At 44.6% G+C, this 21108-nt stretch overlaps 1 protein-coding gene across 1 annotated transcript in view; it reads right to left on the bottom strand.

The window, feature by feature from the left end:
* The window catches only part of SERINC5 (serine incorporator 5), a 102605-nt gene that overhangs the window by 31986 nt on the left and 49511 nt on the right, over nucleotides 1-21108 (bottom strand). Inside the window, exon 2 of the mRNA XM_032335864.1 lies at nucleotides 20077-20244. Within this exon, the coding sequence (XP_032191755.1) occupies nucleotides 20077-20244 (168 nt within the window). The remainder of the gene's footprint in view (nucleotides 1-20076; nucleotides 20245-21108) is intronic.

The following is a 21108-nucleotide window of genomic DNA, read 5'->3' as shown; positions in this document are numbered from 1 at the left end:
CTTTACTTAGTCTAATGAATTCTGACGTCTAGAATCAGAACTTTAAAAAAAAAAAATTATACAGTAATACACAGATTATTTTTTTTGAAATGCATATACAGACTAAAAAGTGAAAGACTTCCTTCAGTCCCACCCCAAAATATCACTCCTCTCCTCAAGAGTTAACAATTTGGTGGGTATTTTTATTAGTTTACAAGTGTGTCCCCAACCCCAATATTCATTCATAATATACCCACATACACATACGTACATATATACACTTGTATGTGGCATATATACAGTGTATAAACAAAAAACTTTGTTAAAGAGTATACGTATTGTTCTACAATGTTTTTTCCTAATTAACAATAAGCCATAGAGACCTTTCCCTATTAATTTACGTAGAATTCCAATCCACTTTTTAACCACTATTTAATATTTTATGGTTAAGAATAGATGAAAACTGATAAGCATTCCCACAGTGAACACCTGGAGACGATTTTTTGTTTTCTGTTATTTGTGGTTTTTTGTTATTACACACACTGACTCAGTAAACACTGTTACGCATGCTTCATTGAACATGTGCCTTATATGGATAGACTGCTGACCTAGAAATGGAATCAAATTTTAAAGTTTCAAGAGGTAAAGTCAAACCATGCTTTTGAAGACTGTACCAATTTATATCTCATCAGTAATATTGGAGACTGCTCACCATTCCCAACGTGAACATCCAATTTAAAGATAAGGTGTAAGTTCAGAACAAATGGCCCCATAATATGGCACTTTGGTATGCGAATTATTTTTATCTGAAAACAATCAAGTTCTAGGAGACTCAAAAAAATGTTGACCTCCCTGATAATTGCCTAAAAAAATTTAGACTGGGGGGCATGGATTTAATAGAGGACCTGCTCCAGGAAGAGAGCTACTGCCACAGAGAAGCACAGAATACTGTGAACTCAGTGTGGTAGAGAAGAGGAATTGAGCAAGGTCTGTTTGTAAAAATTCCTTTCTCCATCCCTTGCTTCCATATGGCTCAGTAAACATTTGTTTACCAAACATTCGCTCCTCTTCATCCTCCTGGAAATTACTTTTCTTCCCATCGAAGTCTCGGGTCCCTTCGCCCTTCTCCTTAGTTCAGGATAACATATATATCTCCTTTTGCCCTTCTTTGGAATCTCATGCTTATGAAATTATGTGGATTCCACCAAAGTACAAAATTAAGTTTGACTCTTCCAGATTAATCTGTCTCATGTCAATTTAATTTTTAGACCAGCCAAAAGATTCTTGAAAGGCAAAGAAAAAATTTTCCTTCCAAAAAAAAAAAAAAAAAAAAACCCACTATCTTGTTTCAATGTCCATCTTCCTCGTTACAAGTAAGGTTCACATCATCTGTTAAATTTATAGCTATCTGGATTTTACTCTGTGAATTGGATATTAATTGGGCTTTCTTTTTTATTCACTAGCATTCTTTATGAGTCTTAACCTTCTGAGAAAGGTTGACAATGCTTTATTCTAGTCCAACCAGAAGGTTTCAGTGTAAAATCTATGCATATTATTGGAATAATTAAAATCTTACATAATGAGAACAAGCAGGGTATTTCTATTAATGTTGGGAAATAAAGTGGTTAAAAAAAAAAGAAACCTTGCTTCTTATTAACATTGAAGTTGAACATTCTTCAAAATAAAAAAATAAGTTGAAAATCACACTGTAACAAGACAAAAAAATATTGCAGAGGAAAAAAAAATGACACAAAGCTGGAAGTAAAACTGAAGCATAACAATTTGGTTTTATCCTCAGAAAAGATCTTAAAGGAACAATAGCAACTGAGGCTATTCAGATTTCCATAAGCAAAAAGACTAAGTGTAACCGGAGTTCATTTTCCTGAATGAGGATTCCCTCCACTCAAAAAAGGTCCACAGTCATTACTACACCCTAATCTGAAACATGTTTCTCTGAAACAACATGTTTTTTCAAGTTAGTGCCTCAGGCAAAAATGTGTTGCTGCTGAGACCCAATTAAGTATAGCTCCCTTTTTTGTGAACAGATGGATACAAAAGTTTTCACAAAGAAATGTCAAATATTTTGTATTCACAAAGTTTCTGCAACCGCAATTTTTTTTTTTAAAGATCCAATCAAGACGTAAAGGCATAGAGAGAGACACAACTGTGTTTCTGAAAAGGCTACAAAACAAAGTAGCAGACATGTAGGATTGCCAGATAAAACACAAAATATGTAATTAAATTTTGAATAAATAACTACTAATTGTTTAGTATGTCTGCAGGAGTGCTGACAGTAATGACTCCATCTTTGGTCCTCCATTTAGTTTGTGCTCATTCAATGACCCCTCTTGGGGTCCCCTGAGGATTAATATACATACCTTAGAAATGTCTGCCAAGCCTAGGATAAGGGTTGCGGGGAAGGCTTGTTTGGGGCTCCTGTGAATCTGTTAGATATACCACAGGTGGTGTCACAGATCTAATTAAAGACTGGCTGTCAATGAGGGGCCTAACAACCTTCTGATCTCATGATAGTCCCTTCTGCCATGTCCCCTCACTCTGTAAAATCTGGACTAAGGTCTGGACTTTGCAGAGAATTAACTGTGCAGCTGCTATAGATCATTGTCTGCCAGATTCACCCCCCCCTGCCATTCCTGCCTCACCCTCACCATCAATAAGGTACCCTGAATAAAACTCTATAAATTGTATGAAGTTGCTTGCTTCATTTTCCAGTCTCAAAATTGCCTTCTTAGTTTGGGGGACACTTTACTGTTCCTCTCCTATCTTCCAACAATGCCCCCATACAATATTTGGGACATACTTATACTAAATATTACATGAGACATACTTATACTAAAAAGAGCAATCCTTTTGCACAAGATAAAGCTAAAAGAAAATTCAGGATCTCGCTCCAAAGAGCCAGGTGTACTACTCTAATGCTAAGAAGTCTGGTCCCCATCCTACACGCAAGAGAAAACAACAATTTTAGCTACATGGAGGTAGGGCTGGAAAGGCAACCGGCTTCAGGCAGGAGGGTTAGTTGAAAGGCCACTGGTTTAATAGTCCAGTGGATTGTCGATGGATGCCAACAGTCAATGAATGAAGAAGGTAAACCACTGGCAGGGAGACCAGAAATTCTATAGGTAGAGATCAGAGTTGGTAGGACTATATGGATGACAAGAAAGAAGTAAAGGAAGTGGGCAGGTGCTGTTTGGTGGGGGAGTAGGGTTGGTAGAGGACAAACAGTTGAACTAGAAGAACAGATCAGGAGTTTGTGTTAACTTATAGGGTTCAAAGCATCCTGGGGCATCGCAGTGAGAATGTCTGGTCTGGAAATTCCTCCAGGACAGTAATTAGGACTAGACACAAGAACACAGGAAGCACCCCATGCAGGTAATGAGAGGAGTCAGCAAGTGCTTTCTGAATTTTGAGTGTGAATTTTTAGCTGTGTTTTGTAAGTGAGTAAACTCACATGGTTAAAATCTTCAGATATTCAACATCCAAAAAACAAATAATCCATTAAAAACTCAGCAGAAGACATGAATAGACATTTCTCCAAGGAAGACAGATACATGAAAAGATGTGCATCACCTACCATCACGGAAATACAAATTAAAATTACAATGAAATGTCACCTCACACCTGTCAGAATGGCTAAATTCAATAACACAAGAAAAACAGGTGTTGGCAAGGATGTGGAGAAAAGGGATCCCTCGTGAACTATCGGTTGGAATGCAAACTGGTGCAGCCACTCTGGAAAATACTACGGAGCTTCCTCGAAAAGTTAAAAACAGAACTACCCTATGACTCAGCAATCACATTACTGGGTACTTATCCAAAGAATATAAAAACACTAATTCAAAGGGATACATGCACCCCTATGTTTACAGCAGCATTATTTACAACAGCCAAATTATGGAAGCAGCCCAAGTGTCCATCAATAGATGAATGGATTAAGAAGAGGTGGTATGAGTAAATGTATATAAATATACACCTGTGTGTACACACACACACACACACACACACACACACACTCTGGACTATTACTCAGCCACAAAAAAGAATGAAATCCTGCCCTTTGCAATGACGTGGATAGAGCTAGAGAGTATTATGCTGAGCGAAATAAGTCAGCCAGAGAAAGACAAATACCATATGACTTCACTCCTATATGGAATTTAAGAAACAAAACAAGTGAGCAAAGGGGGAAAAAAAGGAGAAAGAGAGAGAGATAGAGAAACCAAGAAAGAGTGAACTTGTCATGAAATGAAATGAGTGATGGTTGATGTATGGAATTGTTGAATCACTATACTGTACACCTGAAATTAAAATAACATTGCATCTCAACTAACTGCAATTAAAATAAAACTTAGTTTAAAATTTTTTTTTCAAAAATAAATAAATACAAAAGCACCTGTGTGGCTCAGTCAGTTAAGCATCTTGATTTCCCCTCAGGTCATAATCTCAGGGTCCTGGGATCAAGCCCAGTGGCAGGCTCCCCTGCTTGACTTGTCTCCCTCTGCCCCTTCCCCTGCTAGCGCACATTAGCATTTTCTCTCTCTCTCTCAAATAAATAGGTAAATCTTTAAAAAATAAATAGACACAGGTGCCTGGGTGGCTCAGTGGGTTAAAGCCTCTGCCTTCGGCTCAGGTCATGATCCCAGAGTCCTGGAATCGAGCAATGCATCAGGCTCTCTGCACAGCGGGGAGTCTGTGTCTTCTTCTCTCTCTGCCTGCCTCTCTGCCTACTTGTGATCTCTGTCAAATAAATAAATAAAATCTTAAAAAATATAAAAATAAAAAAATAAAAAATAAATAGACAGATAGAAAATAAATAATAAATTCTTTGGATACTGACATAATGGGAGAGCCCACACGAAGTGAATGTTTCTAAACTTTTCAGAGAGGAACAAAAGCTATACCCATATTAAGTAATGCTGTGAGAAACAGGTAACATTGCTTTAAATCTGTAAAAGCTACATTCACGGAGGCATGACACCACCTCACTTATTCAGCTGTTTTATTTAAGCGGGATTTATTGCTCTACAATATTCATTCAGCTTTTTCTTCCTTCCCTTCTTTCTTCCACTCAATCAACAAAAACTAATTCCTGACACCTCCCTCTCCCCCCCAACTATAACACCTGCAAGTCAGTACCCCTTTCATCTCCACCAGCCCATCTTTTACCTTCAGTCCCCTCTCCCCCACCCCAACAATCCTCACACCCATTTCAAGAAAAATGCTAATGCCAGGAGGGCCTAACCTCGAATTCTATCACCACCCCCCAAAATCCCCTCCCTTATTTACTCCCAGAGGCTCTCAGGCTCATCAGTGGGTGACTATGTGGCATTGAGTATTTCATCCCAAATAGAAGTAGCCAAACAACCGGTTGCTCTGTACTAAGACCTGCCTTACGCTCTGTGGGTGACTTAGTCATTTAGTCCTCAGTAAGTGGTGAATATTTTTAAGTGAAGAACCTCCATTTGAACAAGCCAAGAGAATTTACCAAGGGGAATTTGCTCTGATTAAATATTTGCTATCCAAGCTCCATCCCAGTTTTAGAAAAAGAAAACTCACATCACAAACAGACTCTACACTGTGCGGGGGAGAAGGTGACGGGCCTGCTCAGGGTGTTGCCTCTTCAAGTCTGGCTCTGGGCATCCAAGGACACTACTTTGATGTTGGTTCTGTAGGGACCTGTGGGCAAGAGGCTTCCTTTCAACCCTCAAGGCAGCTAAACTCAGAGCCATCATATTATCAGTAAGAGTAAACAAGGACTCAGTAGCCTTCCCACCCTAACTCCACTACTAACCTGAGCAAATATCACACTCTCTCTGAGCTTCAATTTCCCTATTTGTACAACAAAATAATATTGCCACCACCTTATGAAGTTCTCCCAAGAATTAAATCAGTCAGTCCTCGTAAAGTGCTTGCCATGGTTCCTATTCCAACATAGCCATGAAGTAAACTTCCTGGGTGCCTGGGCTGGCTCGGTCCTGAGAGCATGGGACTCCACACTTGGCATGGAGCCTACTAAAAACATAACAAAACAACAAAACAAAAGGAAAAGAAAAACAAAACAACCCCTCACACAGTAAGTTTCCTTAAATTCAAAGGTGCTGTCTATCTTATAAAAAGAACTTTGGGGAGAGGGAATCAGCACATTACATGAATGACAGTTTCCTGCATTCTGATTTAAACATGGGGGGAATAAGCATCTTAGAATTCAGTAGATGCTCTACTCATTTTGCCAAGGATTCATACTGCAATAGTCAAGAAAATATATCTGGGGGCACCAGGGTGGCTCAGTCACTGGGTGTCTGCCTTCGGCTCAGGTCATGATCCCAGTGTCCTGGGATCAAGCCCCCCATCAGGCTCCCTGCTCAGTGGGAAACCTTCTTCTCCCTCTCACACTCTCCCTGCTTGGGTTCCCTCTCTCACTATGTCTCTCTCTGTCAAATAAATAAATGGGGGGAAAAAAAGAAAGAAAGAAAATATATCTGAACTCCCCAATCAGGGAAGATATTTTCAAAACATCAACACAAGTATTAAGCGCAAAGAGATGGAGCTAGAAGAAACCCCAAATGATGTTTCCTGCACAAGAGAGACACTAACTATGCTCCCCGAACAATTTCTATCTCAGATGAATAAATATAAAGAAACTACAGAAGAGCCACAGAAAGGCCCACATACAGCTCTGGTTGGCCAGGGGCCCAGATGCTGCAAACCCAGAAGAACAGACTTTGGGAGGTTTCTTAAAGAAACAGAGAGGAGAAAGATGAGATTGGTGCCCCTCTGATATGGAAGTGTTATTTGGGAAAGATAAGAAAATGGTATATTAGCAAAGCTAATGACTCTTACAGTCTATCTGATTTCTAGAAGGCTGCAAGAATCCAAGGTGCCAAAAAAGCTGTAGGCAGTTTGGCCTGAGTCATAGCATGAAAACTAGAAGAACTGGGTCTTCAAGTTCAGTTTAATATCCCTTACCTGAACATGAATTTCAGAACCAGAGCCTCTTTCTGTCTGCCTCTCCTCTTTCTGGAATTCCACTGATCTTCAAACTTTCTAAGACAACTTGGTTTTTCTCTGTGGAATAACTCCAGGTCCAGCAATGTCTGTCTGCTACCCACCGACCGCCAGGAGCTGTGAAAGGGGGAATGCTGAGGTCAGCTTCCGTGCTCCCGGGGACCACCTCCAGGCTCATTCCTTGGTAAGGAGTCAAGTCTACATTTGTCATTATTAAAAGCCACAAGAGAAACTAAACTTAAATGTTTAATGTCTAGTTTTATCTGACCCCGTCACCTCTGAAATCAGGAACTTAATGCTCCCAGTGGTAACTCTGCAGAATCTCAGAAGCATGAGACAGAGACTAGCATTAGGGCTCACAGCCCCTTCACCACAAGCACTTCATCAGGATGGAGCAGCCACAAATTTGATTAGATGGAAAACAACTCTGATCAAACTGTAAACAAAAAGCTTTCAATCCAAACAAGACAATTCCCAGAGTACTGACTAATTATGATGGAATGAAGGGATCCTCCACAAAAGGAGACGGACCAACTAATGTCAGTCTCTGTAAACAGAGAATGAGTTAACATCCAAGGTGGAATGTACAAACCAAATCGTACAAGTAACCAGTCTTGAATGAGAAGTCGATCCCAGTGAAAACTTACGTAACTCTTCAAGGAGGCAAAGAATTTGGTGACTGGGGGCCAGGGAATGGGTAGGTCCTCTTTGCTGATTTGGGGTAAGCCTACAGATAAAGGCAGAGGAACTCAGGTATAGGAATCCTGGTTTCTAGTTTGACAGCTGATCCAAAGGTCGACCAGTGGGGAAGAGGAATCACAGTGAAAGACCCGCGGATCCCCTTACCCAAGAATTCAACACTGCCACTGGATGCAAACAGCAAGAGGTTTATTGGGTCGCAGGTACCGGCGGGTGGTCGGCAGCTCCAGCTAACCGAGCACACCAACCGAGGGGAAAGCGGGGTTTTTATAGATTGGCACAAACAGGTTTTGGGTGGGGTAGAGCTGATTGGCTGACAATTTGAACTTTTGAAAGAGGCACCCTCGGTGTTAGTGGATTGGTTTCGGGGGTCCGCGCGCGCGAAGGGGGAGTACATTTGAAAAGCTTGTGCGCGCGAAGGGGGAGCAAGGAAGGGGGTTGGGCCTCATTACTCAGCAGGAAAATATCTTGCCTACTTGACTATGTGGCCCCCTGCCTACGTGACTATGCCTCTTAGCAGAAGGTATCTTGTTTGAACAGGCGACAAGTGTCACACCCTAAAAGCCAAGCGGTTACAGAAAGGCAAAAGAGCAGTTAATTATATAATTCATCACACAATTTATAATCTAACCTTATACCTAAAAAGCCAGCGGTTCACAGAAAAGCAAACAAGCGGTTAGTTCTCCTATCTATCTCTTAAGGGAGGGGACTTTCCAGGGCAGGGGTCTTTCAACAGAAGAGCGGTTTCAAAGCAGTGGGGCAATACTTCACTTAAAAACAAATTGCAGGGGTGCCTGGGTGGCTCAGTGGGTTAAGGTCTCTGCCTTAGGCTCGGGTCATGATCTCGGGGTCCTGGAATGGAACCCCACATCGGGCTCTCTGCTCGGCAGGGAGCCTGCTTCCTCCTCTCTCTTTCTCTCTGCCTGCCTCTCTGCCTACTTGTGATCTCTGTCTGTCAAATAAATAAATAAAATCTTTAAAAAAACGAAACAAAACAAATTGCAGGGGCACCTGGGTAGCTCAGTCAGTTAAGTGTCTGCCTTCGGCTCAGGCCATGATCCCAGAGTCGGGCTCCCTGCTCAGTGGGAAGCCTGCTTCTCCCTCTCCTTCTGCCTGCCTCCCCTTGCTTGTGCATCCCACACATGCTCTCTCTCTGTCAAATTAATAAATAATTGATCATTAATAAATGTATTTATAAATTAATAGACTAATAAATTGTTTGAATAATTAATAAATATAAATCTTAGTTTAAAGATTAGTAAATTAAAACTCTTTTTTTTTTAATTGCACGGGAGGTGCCTGTATCAAGAGGACGTGTGAGCAGGTGACTCAGCAAGGGCACGGAACTCCAGGAAGCTGGCTGGACTAGAGCTACAGATTTGGTAGAGCAGCAGAAATGGCTGTCAGTAGACTCCCCTGGAGAGGAACGTGGTGAAGGTGGGGAGGGGGATGGTGGACACAACCCAGAACCCTGGAGAATACAAATATTCAGGGGCTGGGAAGAAGGAAAAACTCAAGGAAGAAACTGAAAAGGTCCAGAACTGAAGGAGGAGACTTAGAAAGAGAGGCTTTCAAGAAGCAGAGCGAGGTCAGCAGCATCAAATACCACCAACATGAGTAGGACTGAGAAGGAACACAGGGTCTGGCTGCCGGCAGTCCTTTGGGACACTGAATCAGAATATTCTCTAGAGCCAGTGGGAGCAGAAGCCAGGATGCAGATGGCCGAGGAGATAGCCAGGCTCTGTGTAGGGATCAGGAAGTGAACCCAGAGGGTCTTCCACCCCTGTTTTCAAGAAACCTAATGGCAAATGCAAGGGGTCCAAGGATCATTCCTAAATGTCACTGATTTGTGATTACACAGCAATACATAATTACATGCCTGTTGCCAGGAAAAATGTAAATTACCATAAAATAGAGAAAATATAAGGGGCACCCGGGTGGCTCAGTCAGTTAAGTGGCTGGCTCTCGATTTCAGCTCAGGTCATGGTCTCAGGACTGTGAGATGGAGCCCCACTGCGGCTCCATGCTGGGCTCAAGCCTGCTCAAGTTTCTCTCTCTCCCTCTGCTCCCCTCACCCCACCGCCTCGCACCCAAGGACATGCACACCTTCTCCCTCTCTCTCTCTTTCAAAATAAATAGATAAATAAATAACTAAATAAATAATAAAATAAAATAAAATAGAAAATATTATTCTCGACCATTGTCCCCCCAGCTCTAACTCGATTGCTTTCCAGAGGTAATAAGCACCGTCGCAGCTGCGCGTGGACCCTTCTGGACCCTTCGCTGTGCTGCTCTCCACTCATTGTGTCGTGCAGATCGCTGCATGTCTGCACCAACCATCCTTTAGTTTCTTTTACCCAAATGGCAGACGTTTAGGCTGTTTCTGATTGTTCATCATTACTTCATCCATAATTCACAAACAAAGCACACTGGGTATTTTCCCTATTGTGCATCTCTCTCAGCACATGTGTAAAACATCAAGGAGGACAGCTACCAAGAAGGTAATCTGGGGGTCAGAAAGTCACTATGTTTGAAATTTGAGCAGGTACTACTAAGCTCTCCCCAGGGAGGGTTTCTGAGAACTCGAGGGCTGGAGTGACAAGTGGAGGAAAAGGAAGGAAGGACACAACTTTCAGAGCCACTGGCCTCTCAGGGTCAGCATCTCAATCCTTTTTCTTGGGGGTCTTTGTCCAGAAGCACTGCAAGGGGGTAAGATAGGGATGGGGCCCTCTGACTCTAAGGAAAAAATCTATACCTAACCACAGAGACACCTTATAACTCACCACAGAGCACTGTACTCCGTTTTACTGGCAAATAAGGTTACTGTCCACCCTGTCCCTCCCACAGAGGACAGGGTCTGAAGGAGTTTGTACCTGTCCTGAGGGAAAGAGGCCACGGAAGAATCACCCGTGAAGGCAGAGATGCTGGACTTTCTCTAACGAGAAGATGAAACATCTCAACAAGCAAAACTTTCTATTCAGATCACTTACCAGATAGAAGACATGTTCAGAGCCCAAGTGAGCCCCAAATCAATGGTCTTTGTGACTATGTGGACTGGAATACAGTGATACACAAATTCAACTGTGTGCCTGTCTTCTATGAATAATTTTTTAGACCCAGTAAAACTAGATTTCACATGTGCAATCTTTCTTCTATCCTATATGTTAATGTCAATCAAGCATTTTCATGGTTAATATTAATTGTTCGTGATTTTTGCCTTAGGTAGGACATGAGAATCTAATATCCCCCCCAAAAACTGCACCCTACCACACCTCTAATTGCAAGTTTCTGAGAGCCCCTACTCCCTAATCCTCGTACTGAGGACCAGGACATGGCATATGTTCAGGTTTCTGGCCCAGCATCTTTTCCATTTTACAATTTACCTGACTTGGAATGGGGAGTCCTTGGCAGCTGGGGAAGCAAGGTACCCACACACTCATCTTCTCCCTCCCCACTTTTTCCTGATCACCAAAATGCTTCATCTGACTACAGAAGAAGAGTACAGATTATTTTTATCTGTGAATAATTTATCATTTATTTCAAAAGGCCACGCATACCAAGACAGAGCATTAAACGTGTCACAGTAAATTTATTGCTGCAATATTCTTGTCTCGTGGATCTAGCACGTGGTTGACACATCCCAATTATCTACAACTGAAAGCAAGGACTCTGGTGTCCTCAATGTAACTTTTAACCATTGAAGTTCTCCTCCCAAGGTGGACAGACTGACTGTACATGACATGCATAGGGCCACTGACAACAGAACACAAGAATCAAAAACTCACAGTCTGTGGGTTAAATCCCGTTAGCTTCTGTTTAGGAAAATAAAGTTTGATTAGAACACGGCCACACTCATTTGCTGGCACATTGTTTTGGCTGCTTTTGCCCTACAATGGCAGCATCTGAGAAGTTGCTAGAGACCACAAAAACCCCCAGACTGGAGAATGTTATCTAGCTGGCTTTCTACAGGAAAAGCTCACCAGCTCTACAGATCAAAAGCCAAAGGAGGAGCAGAGAGGTCCTAGGACTCTGCCCTGCCTTCTCACCTCTACAAGACTCTGGAACTTGTGCTTTAAATGAATCCAACTGTGTATCTCCCATATGCCATTTTTAGAGCAGCAAATTAAGTATTTTAATTTAGCTGCAGGGTGGTGGGGGTGGGGGGGACAGGCATGGGAGTCCCAGTGCTCCTCGCCACAGGCCAGAAGCCCTCAAGAGCTCTAAAAGAGAAAAGTCCTCACATCTGTTATGCAAACACACTCCATGCAACCAAAAATAAAACCCACTCTGATGAAAGCCGCCATTTGGAAAGATAATTTTAGACTTATTCTGAGACTGTAGAAACAGTCATCACTGAAATGTAAAAACCACACCCCCAAAATGCCTGACCCCCTAGAGGTACAGCCTTAAGCTTAGAGGGCTAGACACATTCCCTCACAAACCTCTACCCTCACCCAGGCTCCTCTGCTTGCAGTCAAGGACACAGAGAAAACATTCCTGAGTGCTAACGTGACCCCAAAGGTTAACAGAAATGATGGCGAAGCTGAGGGCACTGTCTCCAAGTCACTAATGGAGTTCACACACCCGGAGCTTTCAAACCCGTCCCCGTGTGCACACTTGCCATCTAACATCAAGGGGCTCCTCCTGAGTGCAGTTACTAAACCATTCTGCTTCCCCTACCTGGGGGCCAGTTCTCTAAGGACGACAACTGTGTTACTACTTACATACCCTTGCACCTCGCCCAGGGCTTGGCACTTACATAGGAAAGAAGGAAAGATAGGAGGAAGGAAGGAATTATTTGACTTAAAAGACTTTTCCAAGCACAAACTTGGGCTACAGTTTAACCAAGGAACACGATCCGCCTTTTAAATTCTCAAGAGCATCAAGACTCAACTATTCACAATATTTATGTTTCCTGCTCCCAGCGCTTTGAGGCTACTGACTCTTAGTTCTTTCTGCATCGTGCCATTGGTCTGCTCCCCCGGGCCTGTTTTTATAATGACAGAACTGTTTGCTTCCAACTGGAAGTTCTTGTCTGTTCCATTTATCTGCAGAGGGGTGCCCTGAGGGCCCAGCAGACAGTCGGTGAGGAGATGCTTTTGAAGATGACAGGAAAGGGGGTTCATTCTCCCCTTCCCACAGCCAGATCCATCCTGAAACAGAGATCCTCTTTAACACTTGATGTCCCCCCCAAAAGTTTCTAGGTAATGGATCCTCCAGTCCAAAGACAATAACTATTGTTTCATTGTTCTCTGGCTCCTGGGAAGCTCATTATTCCTGGACAGGGATCAAACTTTTCTACCCTTGGTTCAGATTCAAAAAAAGACTCTCAGCAGGGTCTCCATTAGTTCAAATCGCTGCTTGTACTACAGAACTATTTCCCACCATCATTTTCCCGGAATTCACTTGTGAGCAGGAGGGTGAGGCCCGATCAAGGAGAGGAGGGAGGGATGGCAGGGTTGTGAGGACTCTTGGTTTTCTCCCACATGGTGTTAGGTCTGGATGGAATTGAGACCAAACAAAAGCTGTTCGGAAACACATGCCCCCAAAGTCACCCCCACTTGGAGGGGAGGGGACCCAGAGTATTAAGAGGTGGAAAATTCACTGCCAGCTCCCCATAGGAAAATTCTCATTAAGACATGGTAAAAATATTCTCACGGGGTCCTATCAAGGACTTTGAGGTTTGAGGGCCCAAACCCACCTTTAACCTCAGAAACATATTCATTGATAGACTCTACACATACAAGGTACAACAGTACAATGAACTCAGCTGCTGTTCAGAAAGAGAACTTCTGGAGAGCATTCTATCCCATCTGAATTTAAAAAAACAAAAACAAACAAAAATAGGGCGCCTGGGTGGCTCAGTGGGTTAAGCCACTGCCTTCGGCTCAGGTCATGATCTCAGGGTCCTGGGATCGAGCTCTGCATCGGGCTCTCTGCTCAGCAGGGAGCCTGCTTTCTCCTCTCTCTCTGCCTGCCTCTGCCTACTTGTGATATCTCTCTGTCAAATAAATAAATAAAATCTTTAAAAAAAAAAACAAACAAACAAAAACAAAACAAAACAAAACAAAAAAACTCCAGAATTAAAGAACTGATCTGGTCAGCATTTTTTCCCCCCTAATTTGACACTTGGTCTAACACAAAAACATAAAATGCCAGCTAAGAAAGGGGAGTTCTACTATCTACTACTCTATAAAGCTTCATTGCTTGGTAATAACACCTGATACCAGGTCTCAGATACACAGTTTTCTTCACGTTCAACTGGTAAACATCAAAATCAAAACAAGAGCCAGACTTTCCACTTGAGTGTGAATGACTGTCATTCTAAGCTGGGACAGACTCCTCAGTGTTTTGGATCAAAGCAGAGTATTTTTCATTGCTGATATTTGTTTACTTTTAAAATATAATGACACCAAACACAACCTGAAGGCAGTTTCTGTTTCACATGCAAAGCCGCCAAATAAATGAAAACTAAATTTGCGGTTGCTTCTATTTTCTGCGACAGACCAACCATCATTCCTGGAGCCCAGCTTCTGGTCCGCACCACCAGAAAGCAGCAGATGGGAAGATAAGCTAAGAAAGCTGCCTCAGGCCCGAAGCTGAGCTGCTTACAGAAGAAACACTTCTCCTGTACCACCGGCTCCAGAAGAAAGATTAGCATTCAGGAGGAAGGATAAGTTTTCTATGACCTTCCCTATGAGACTTCTTTGAATACCCAAGGACAACCAAACATACAGGTACGGGCAGGAACAGCACTGGCCAGGCAGCCAGGAGGCCAGCACTCCTGGGGTTCTAGTCTCAGCTCCATCTGGGGTCACAGCCTTGGACAAAACATGTCCCTGCCCTGCTCCCAACCTATCAAATGAGGGGTCTAGTTAGGATTCTGACTTAAGATTCTCCCACTTTTAAAATCTCTAACCTCCGGGGCATCCGGCTGGCTTGGGCCAGCTTGATCTTGATCATGGGGTGGGAGGTTCAAGCCCCACACTGGGTATAGAGATTACTTAAAAAACATCTTTCAGGTGATCAAGATATGTCATGAGATCCAGACCCATGTCAGGCTCTGCGCTTAGCATGGAGTCTGCTTGTCCCCCTCCCTCAGTTCCCCTTCTCCCCTTTTCTCTCTCTTGTGCTCCTTCTCAAACAAATAAAATCTTTAAAAAATAATCATAAAAATCTAAGTAAATGTCCAGTGATGGGGCCTCTGAAGGAGCCAAGTTTAAATTTTAAACAAATGATAATAAAAACCACTGGCCAAACAAGAGCCTGTAGGCCAATGCACAAGTCCTGGGCTCACCGGCAATCTCTGGATGTGGCAATAGCTGGCAACTGGGGGCCCGGATGCTAATGTCAGGCTGGCTGACTTGCAGCAAGTCCTAGGAGAAAATGGAATGTAAGGACTGCTTTTAAGAATGGAATGTAAGGCCTGCTTTTAAGACACTGAAGAGGGGGCACCTGGGTGGCTCAGTGGGGAGCCTGCTTCTCCCTCTCTCTCTGCGGCTCCCTTTGCTTGTACTCTCTCTCTCTCTCTCTCTCTCTCTCTCTGTGTGTGTCAAATAAATAAATAAAACATTTGAAAAAAAATTTAAGTTTAAAGCAAACATATAACAACACAAAAACCTCTGGATCCACAATGTACCACCCAATGCTTGGGTTCTAAAGACAATAACATGCAAAGATTCAGCTAGTTCAGGCACAAATTAGCACATCTCAGTGAATGAGAGCAGCCTGGGGACAGCATGGGACACGAGTGAAGAAAATAGATCTAGGACGGTTCAGGGTAGGCCCATTTAAGTCTGCTCTTATGCTGGCCTGTCACCTGAGCTCACAAGGAGCAAGGCCCACCTGTCCTTCCCTCTCCAAAGCAGGCAGGTTTGGTTTTAGAGGCCCCTCCTCCACGGGAAACAAGGAGAACCTACCTTTCTCCTCCCTCTTAAAAAGCCACGGCAGATTCCCCTGAGCAGATACCCAGGGGACGGAGCCCTCAAAGTGTCATCACTTACTTCCAAACAGAGAAGTTACACCTTGATTTAGTGGTGCAGGTCAGGAGGCTTAAGTCTCTCAAAACAGCCCCTCACCAGCCCATTTTGGGGTTTCTGTGGGGTTTTCTAGTCATCCCACATTCTGAAATGGATTTTTTAATCCCCCAGCATCAAATATCTCAAGACTGATGAGGGAGCAGAAGGCAGTTTGCTGACAAAGCACAAGCGGACCCCACAAACTAGCCCGCTCCCCCAGGTGGGATGGTGTGACATTCCTCAGTCACTCCAGGCTGCCCTAAAGCTAACAAACAGTTAACTGACAGAGATCACAATCTTGCAGGACAGGAGCCTCCACCAGTTTACAAATGTCTCAGTGATTTACAAGGAAAAGGCATTCTAACAAATAGCCTAACTTTTGGAAACCCAGAAACCGTGGACTCCATTTCCTGGAGGCCTGACAGCACCCTCCCCTCCACAGTGATGTGGGAAACAAAGGTAGAAGAGAATGTAAATAAATTAAAATTTCCTTATAACCTGCAGCCCACTGACAAATACTTGAGGCAGGCAGAGTGTAAGTTCCCTCCAGATACCCCCCAAAGGTCTTATGCCTTACTAGAAGAAAAACACCTTCACTTGATAGTAGCCAGGCCTCCAGCATCCCGAGAGTCTTCCTTAGCATATGAAAGTCCTTAGGGAGACCTCCCTTTGTCCTGGCCTCCAGCTCCCTAGGATGTTATCAGTCACTCCTCACAACCCCAGTGCAGCAGGTTTTCCTACCCATGGGTCCTGTCCCCATGCTTTAATAAAATCACCTTTTTGCACCAAAAACATCTCAAGAGTCCTTTCTTGGTCTTCAGCTCAGGACCTCACCAACAATCCAAAAACCATATCTAAATGATACCTGCTTGGGGCCCCGGGGTGGCTCAGTAGGTTACGGTCTCCAACTCTTGGGCTCAGGTCATGATATTGGGGTTATGAGATCGAGCCCAATGTTAGGTTCTGTGGGCAGAGTTTTTTTCTCCTCTCCCATTCTCTCTAATAAATAAATCTTGGGGGGGCGGAGAACTATACCTGTACCACATCAATCGACCTCAATGACCTGCAGTAAAATGGCTCCTACACTTTAGGATGGGAAACATGCCTCAGGAGAAGACAGAGATCATGCCCTGCTTTACCAGCACTGGCAGAGTTTGCTCTGAGCCAAAGTTCTCATGGAAAAGAGGGGTTTCCCTAGTGAAAGGAGGCAGGATGAAGTGTGGCTGGGCAGCTCCTTGCAGTCCCCTCCTGCTCAAATCTAAACTTGGGCTACATTTTGAAACCAAGGCAATAACTGAAAAGGAGGGCTGCCCTCATGTTCTTAACCCACGCACCGATGGCCCATCTGGCTCTGGACAGAGTCCCATCCTCTGTACCCCAACGTGAGAATGCTGCGTACGAGGCAATTGCACACTCCCACCCGGGCCGTTACAAGCACCCACGCTTTCTCCTCTTCCCATCACATCCTCAAACTTTCCACAGCCCAGCAAAGCGGGGGCTGCAGCAAAAGCCCAGTGTGTCTCCCCACAAGAGGACCTTTCAATGCCTGCCTTCAAGCATCGCCTGAGGATGAGGTCAGCCTCCATTCTATAGGCTGCAAACAAGCTGACTTTGTGACCAGCCAGTCTGCCTCCTATGAGGCCCTAAGAATGGAAAAGGAATGGTTTAGCCAACAGAGACCTCATTCCCTATGCAGAAAGCCCAGCCAAACCATTTTTAAGTAAGTACATTCAGGAGAGAGGCATAGAAATGCTTACAAGAGACAATGTGAGGAGTCGGGGTGGCCCCTCTCCCCTTTTCTCCTTCTGTTCCTCCCTGCTCTGACCCCGAATCACACTGTACACACAACCACACCACCTTGCTGAATATCTGTCTCCCACTCAAGAATCGATAATGGCTTCCCACATTTGCCACCACACCATGGTCAAATGCCTAACCTTGGCACTAAAATCCATGCAAGACCATTTCACCTACCCAAATCTCCTCTCTTTGCCCTCCTCCCCACCTACACAGCCTAGTAGCGAAGAACACATTTGGCCCAGGTTCAAATCCCAACTGTACTACTTAGAGCTGGAGGCCTAGGGCATGGTAACGAGATGATTCAGTGCCCCAGCCTCCTCATCTGGAAGGCAGGAGCAAGCACAGCACCCACTGCCCGGCCAACAGCAATAGTGAGGAACCGAGAGAATTCAGGTAAAATGCTCAGAATAAAACCTGGTATGGGGTATCACCCAATAAATATCAGCAATTAAAATACTTATTATTATCACACAAGTCCCTTCCATGAAGCCTCCCTTAGGGATACCCCTCAACACTCAATGTCTTCTGCTTCTTAAATGTTCTACAGAGACCTGGAAATCACAGATACAGGCTCAAGTTGTTAAGGATGGTTTCATGCAGGCAGGTTACCTGGAAGGCCACCAAATGTTAAAATTATTATTATTAAAGTCGTAGTCTAAAATGTATCCTTGTGGGTCCCAAAGGACACCTCCCGCCCCCGCCCCCAAGTCCCCCCACCAAGTAACAATGTTTCTGATGGGTTCACCACTACATGTTTGTGGAGTCTCTGGATTTGTTTCTTGGATCCAAAGCTGAATTCTACGAAGACTGAAATTTTCTGAAGGGCTGGAGTTGCAGCAGAGACATCTGCTACCCGCTCAGAGTTCCCACCACAACCCCTAGGGGATCCTCAGACCAACGCCTGCTACATTAGAAAGAGAACATGAAGTTATCTGGAAGACAGAGGTGATAAATGTGAGATCAGACACCCTGTCAGTATTGCTCTTCTCAAACTTACTGCCACAAACATACAAGATCAAGCCACAGTATGACAAAGAGGACAGGTGCTGACTATCACCAATGCAGGGTGAAGCCTGGTGTGGCCTAACGAGGCAGGGTTAGCTATGGGTCCCCCTGCCTCCAAATTTCCAAAGCATTTTATAGATCCCCTCATATGGCACCTAGTCATTTCTACTTTTTTTATGCCTCAGAAGACATTACACGCTGTCTTCCACAGGAGAAGCTCCGTCTCTCACAGGTCTGAATGCCCCGGAGCTCCCACCGCAGTGCCTTACTGAGGAGAGAGAGCCAACGTTTAAAGCAGTCAGCAGAGAATCGCAATTTCACAAGCTTTCACAGTAGTCCCACTATATTCCAGACCCTAAATTCACAACTATAAAAGCATTACCTAACAGAACTCTTCAAAGGGCCTAATGGATAAGAATGTATCAAGTGTTTTTTAGGAAATGGTTGTTTTGAAGCCTTGAGAGTGAGTGTATGGAAGAGAGTCCGTACCATCAACCTAAGGTTGGGGAGAAGAGACTCTCGTCGGGAGCTGCTCCTGGTGATGTCACCGCCACTGTGGACAAGGTCCATCCGAGTACTGCCTCTGGCCTCCTCCCCATCCTCATTCTGCTGGTCCCTAGGAAAACAGGGTTGGACAGACAGCCTTTCCTCTCCCCCTTTCCTTTGGATCTGCTGCTCTTCCTGGTGAACTGCGTACCTCTGTAGGGGAAGTCAGGTCCAGCCCCATGAGACTGGTAACTGGGTGGGGTGCCCCAGAGTCATTTCGGGGTTCAGTAGTAGGAAACACACTTCTCTGCAGACACAAGCCACAGTGTCTCACATCAGCTGTATGAGGGATAAAGGTGATGTCTGGCATCTATCTGCTGACCTTGTAGTCTCTTTTGTCAATTTGTTGACAAACTGACAAAACGTAGGAAGAGAAATGTTATTTATTAGGCTCCCTCAAACGCCCCAATGTGTCCCCCTTTCATCTGGCTGATCAAAAGGCCTTCCACAGGGAAAGCCCACGAAAAAGGCCGCAGGTGTCTTCCTTAGCATCACATCACCAGGCCCACCCCTGCATACACTGCCCCAGAAATGGCCAGAAATCCATCCCTCACCCAATTTACAAATGGTACATCAGCAAAATAAAAATTGCCCTATGGCCCATTCCTCATTATCTGTGGGGATTTTGTATGCTTTATCATGCATCCCACGTAGGCCAAATTGAGTTTACAACAGCTACTACTTGAGACACCGGCAGCCTTAGCTGTAGTACAAAGTCTACAAGAAAAGACTGTACATCCGAGGAGGAACAGCTCTAAACAAGGCTAGGATAAAACACACACTACACCTAAAGCATCGGACTCCATCTGTACTACTGTGAAAGTGCAAGATGCTGAATGGTTCCCCAGCTTGGCAGGAAAGTACCCAAGTGGCTTCCAGAAGGTTCTGAGAACGCAGGCCGACCCCCAACCACACCACGGTGGCTGGACCCCATCCTCTAAATTGAACGCTTCCCACACACCCTCCTCAACCAAGGAAAATGGGAAGGGATGGAAAGAGGCCAACTTACATGCTCTTTCATCTCGTTAGCCACAGTTTTGGACATCATGACGCAGCAGAGCAGGACGACGAGAATGAAGTACAGCGCATACATGGTGCGCGTGCTCCGGGACTGTCGGATCTTGGGGCAGCAGCCACAGCAGAGGGAGCAGCCAGCAGTACCACAGCAGCAGGCCAGCTAGGGAGGGAACACAAAACAGCCTCTTAGAGCCACGCACTGACAGCCCCACAGATGCCAGACCTCTACAGGTCCACCTTCCCAGGCAATCATTCTTCAGAGCCACCCTGCCCACAGAACGTGCGGGAACAGCGCGGTGTGGGGACAAAGCTTTCTCTCTCTCTCTCTCTCTTTTTTTTTAAAGATTTTATTTATTTGAAAGAGAGAGACACAGTGAGAGAGGGAACCGGAGTGGGAGAGGGAGAAGCAGGCTTCCCACTGAGCAGACAGCCTGATGTGGGACTCGATCCCAGGACCCTGGAATCATGACCGGACCCTAAGGCAGGCGCTTAAGCACTAAGCCGCCCAGAGGCCCCAGGAACAAGGCTTTCACCACAATCAGTCTGATATTGTCTTTAGTAGAAGGTGGGCATGTGGCTTGGGAGATGCCCCATTGTTAACAGAAAAGCCACAGTTCACCCGAAGCACCGTCATCATTACTCTGCGATAAAACAAAGATTTCTGAGATCAGCTGTAGAGTACGAGAAGCCAAGAATGAGACAAAGGGCAAAGTGGGTGGGAAGAACATGAAAGTCAAGAAGCAGGGCCCAAGAAAGGGACGTGCCAAAAACATAGGAGGCAAAGAATGAACTGTATAAACACCTAGGGACGGGCTGGATGGGAAAGACTATGGGCGGGTCCGCATCGTCCTTGTCCTTCGCAGGCAATGATGGGAGCGTGTAGCCTGCAGCTTCTGACACAGCTTTGTTCCCCAGAGCTCCGTGCCCCCACCATGAGCTTTCAGGCTAATGAGCAGGCACAGGCACCAGGGAGCACAGAGATCCTGCTGTACCACTAAGTGCACACGCATCTTTTATTTGGGGA

The sequence above is a fragment of the Mustela erminea genome, chromosome 3 (assembly GCF_009829155.1).
Source record: "Mustela erminea isolate mMusErm1 chromosome 3, mMusErm1.Pri, whole genome shotgun sequence".
Classification (NCBI taxonomy): domain Eukaryota; kingdom Metazoa; phylum Chordata; class Mammalia; order Carnivora; family Mustelidae; genus Mustela; species Mustela erminea.
This window is presented reverse-complemented; position numbering and strand designations above follow the sequence as displayed.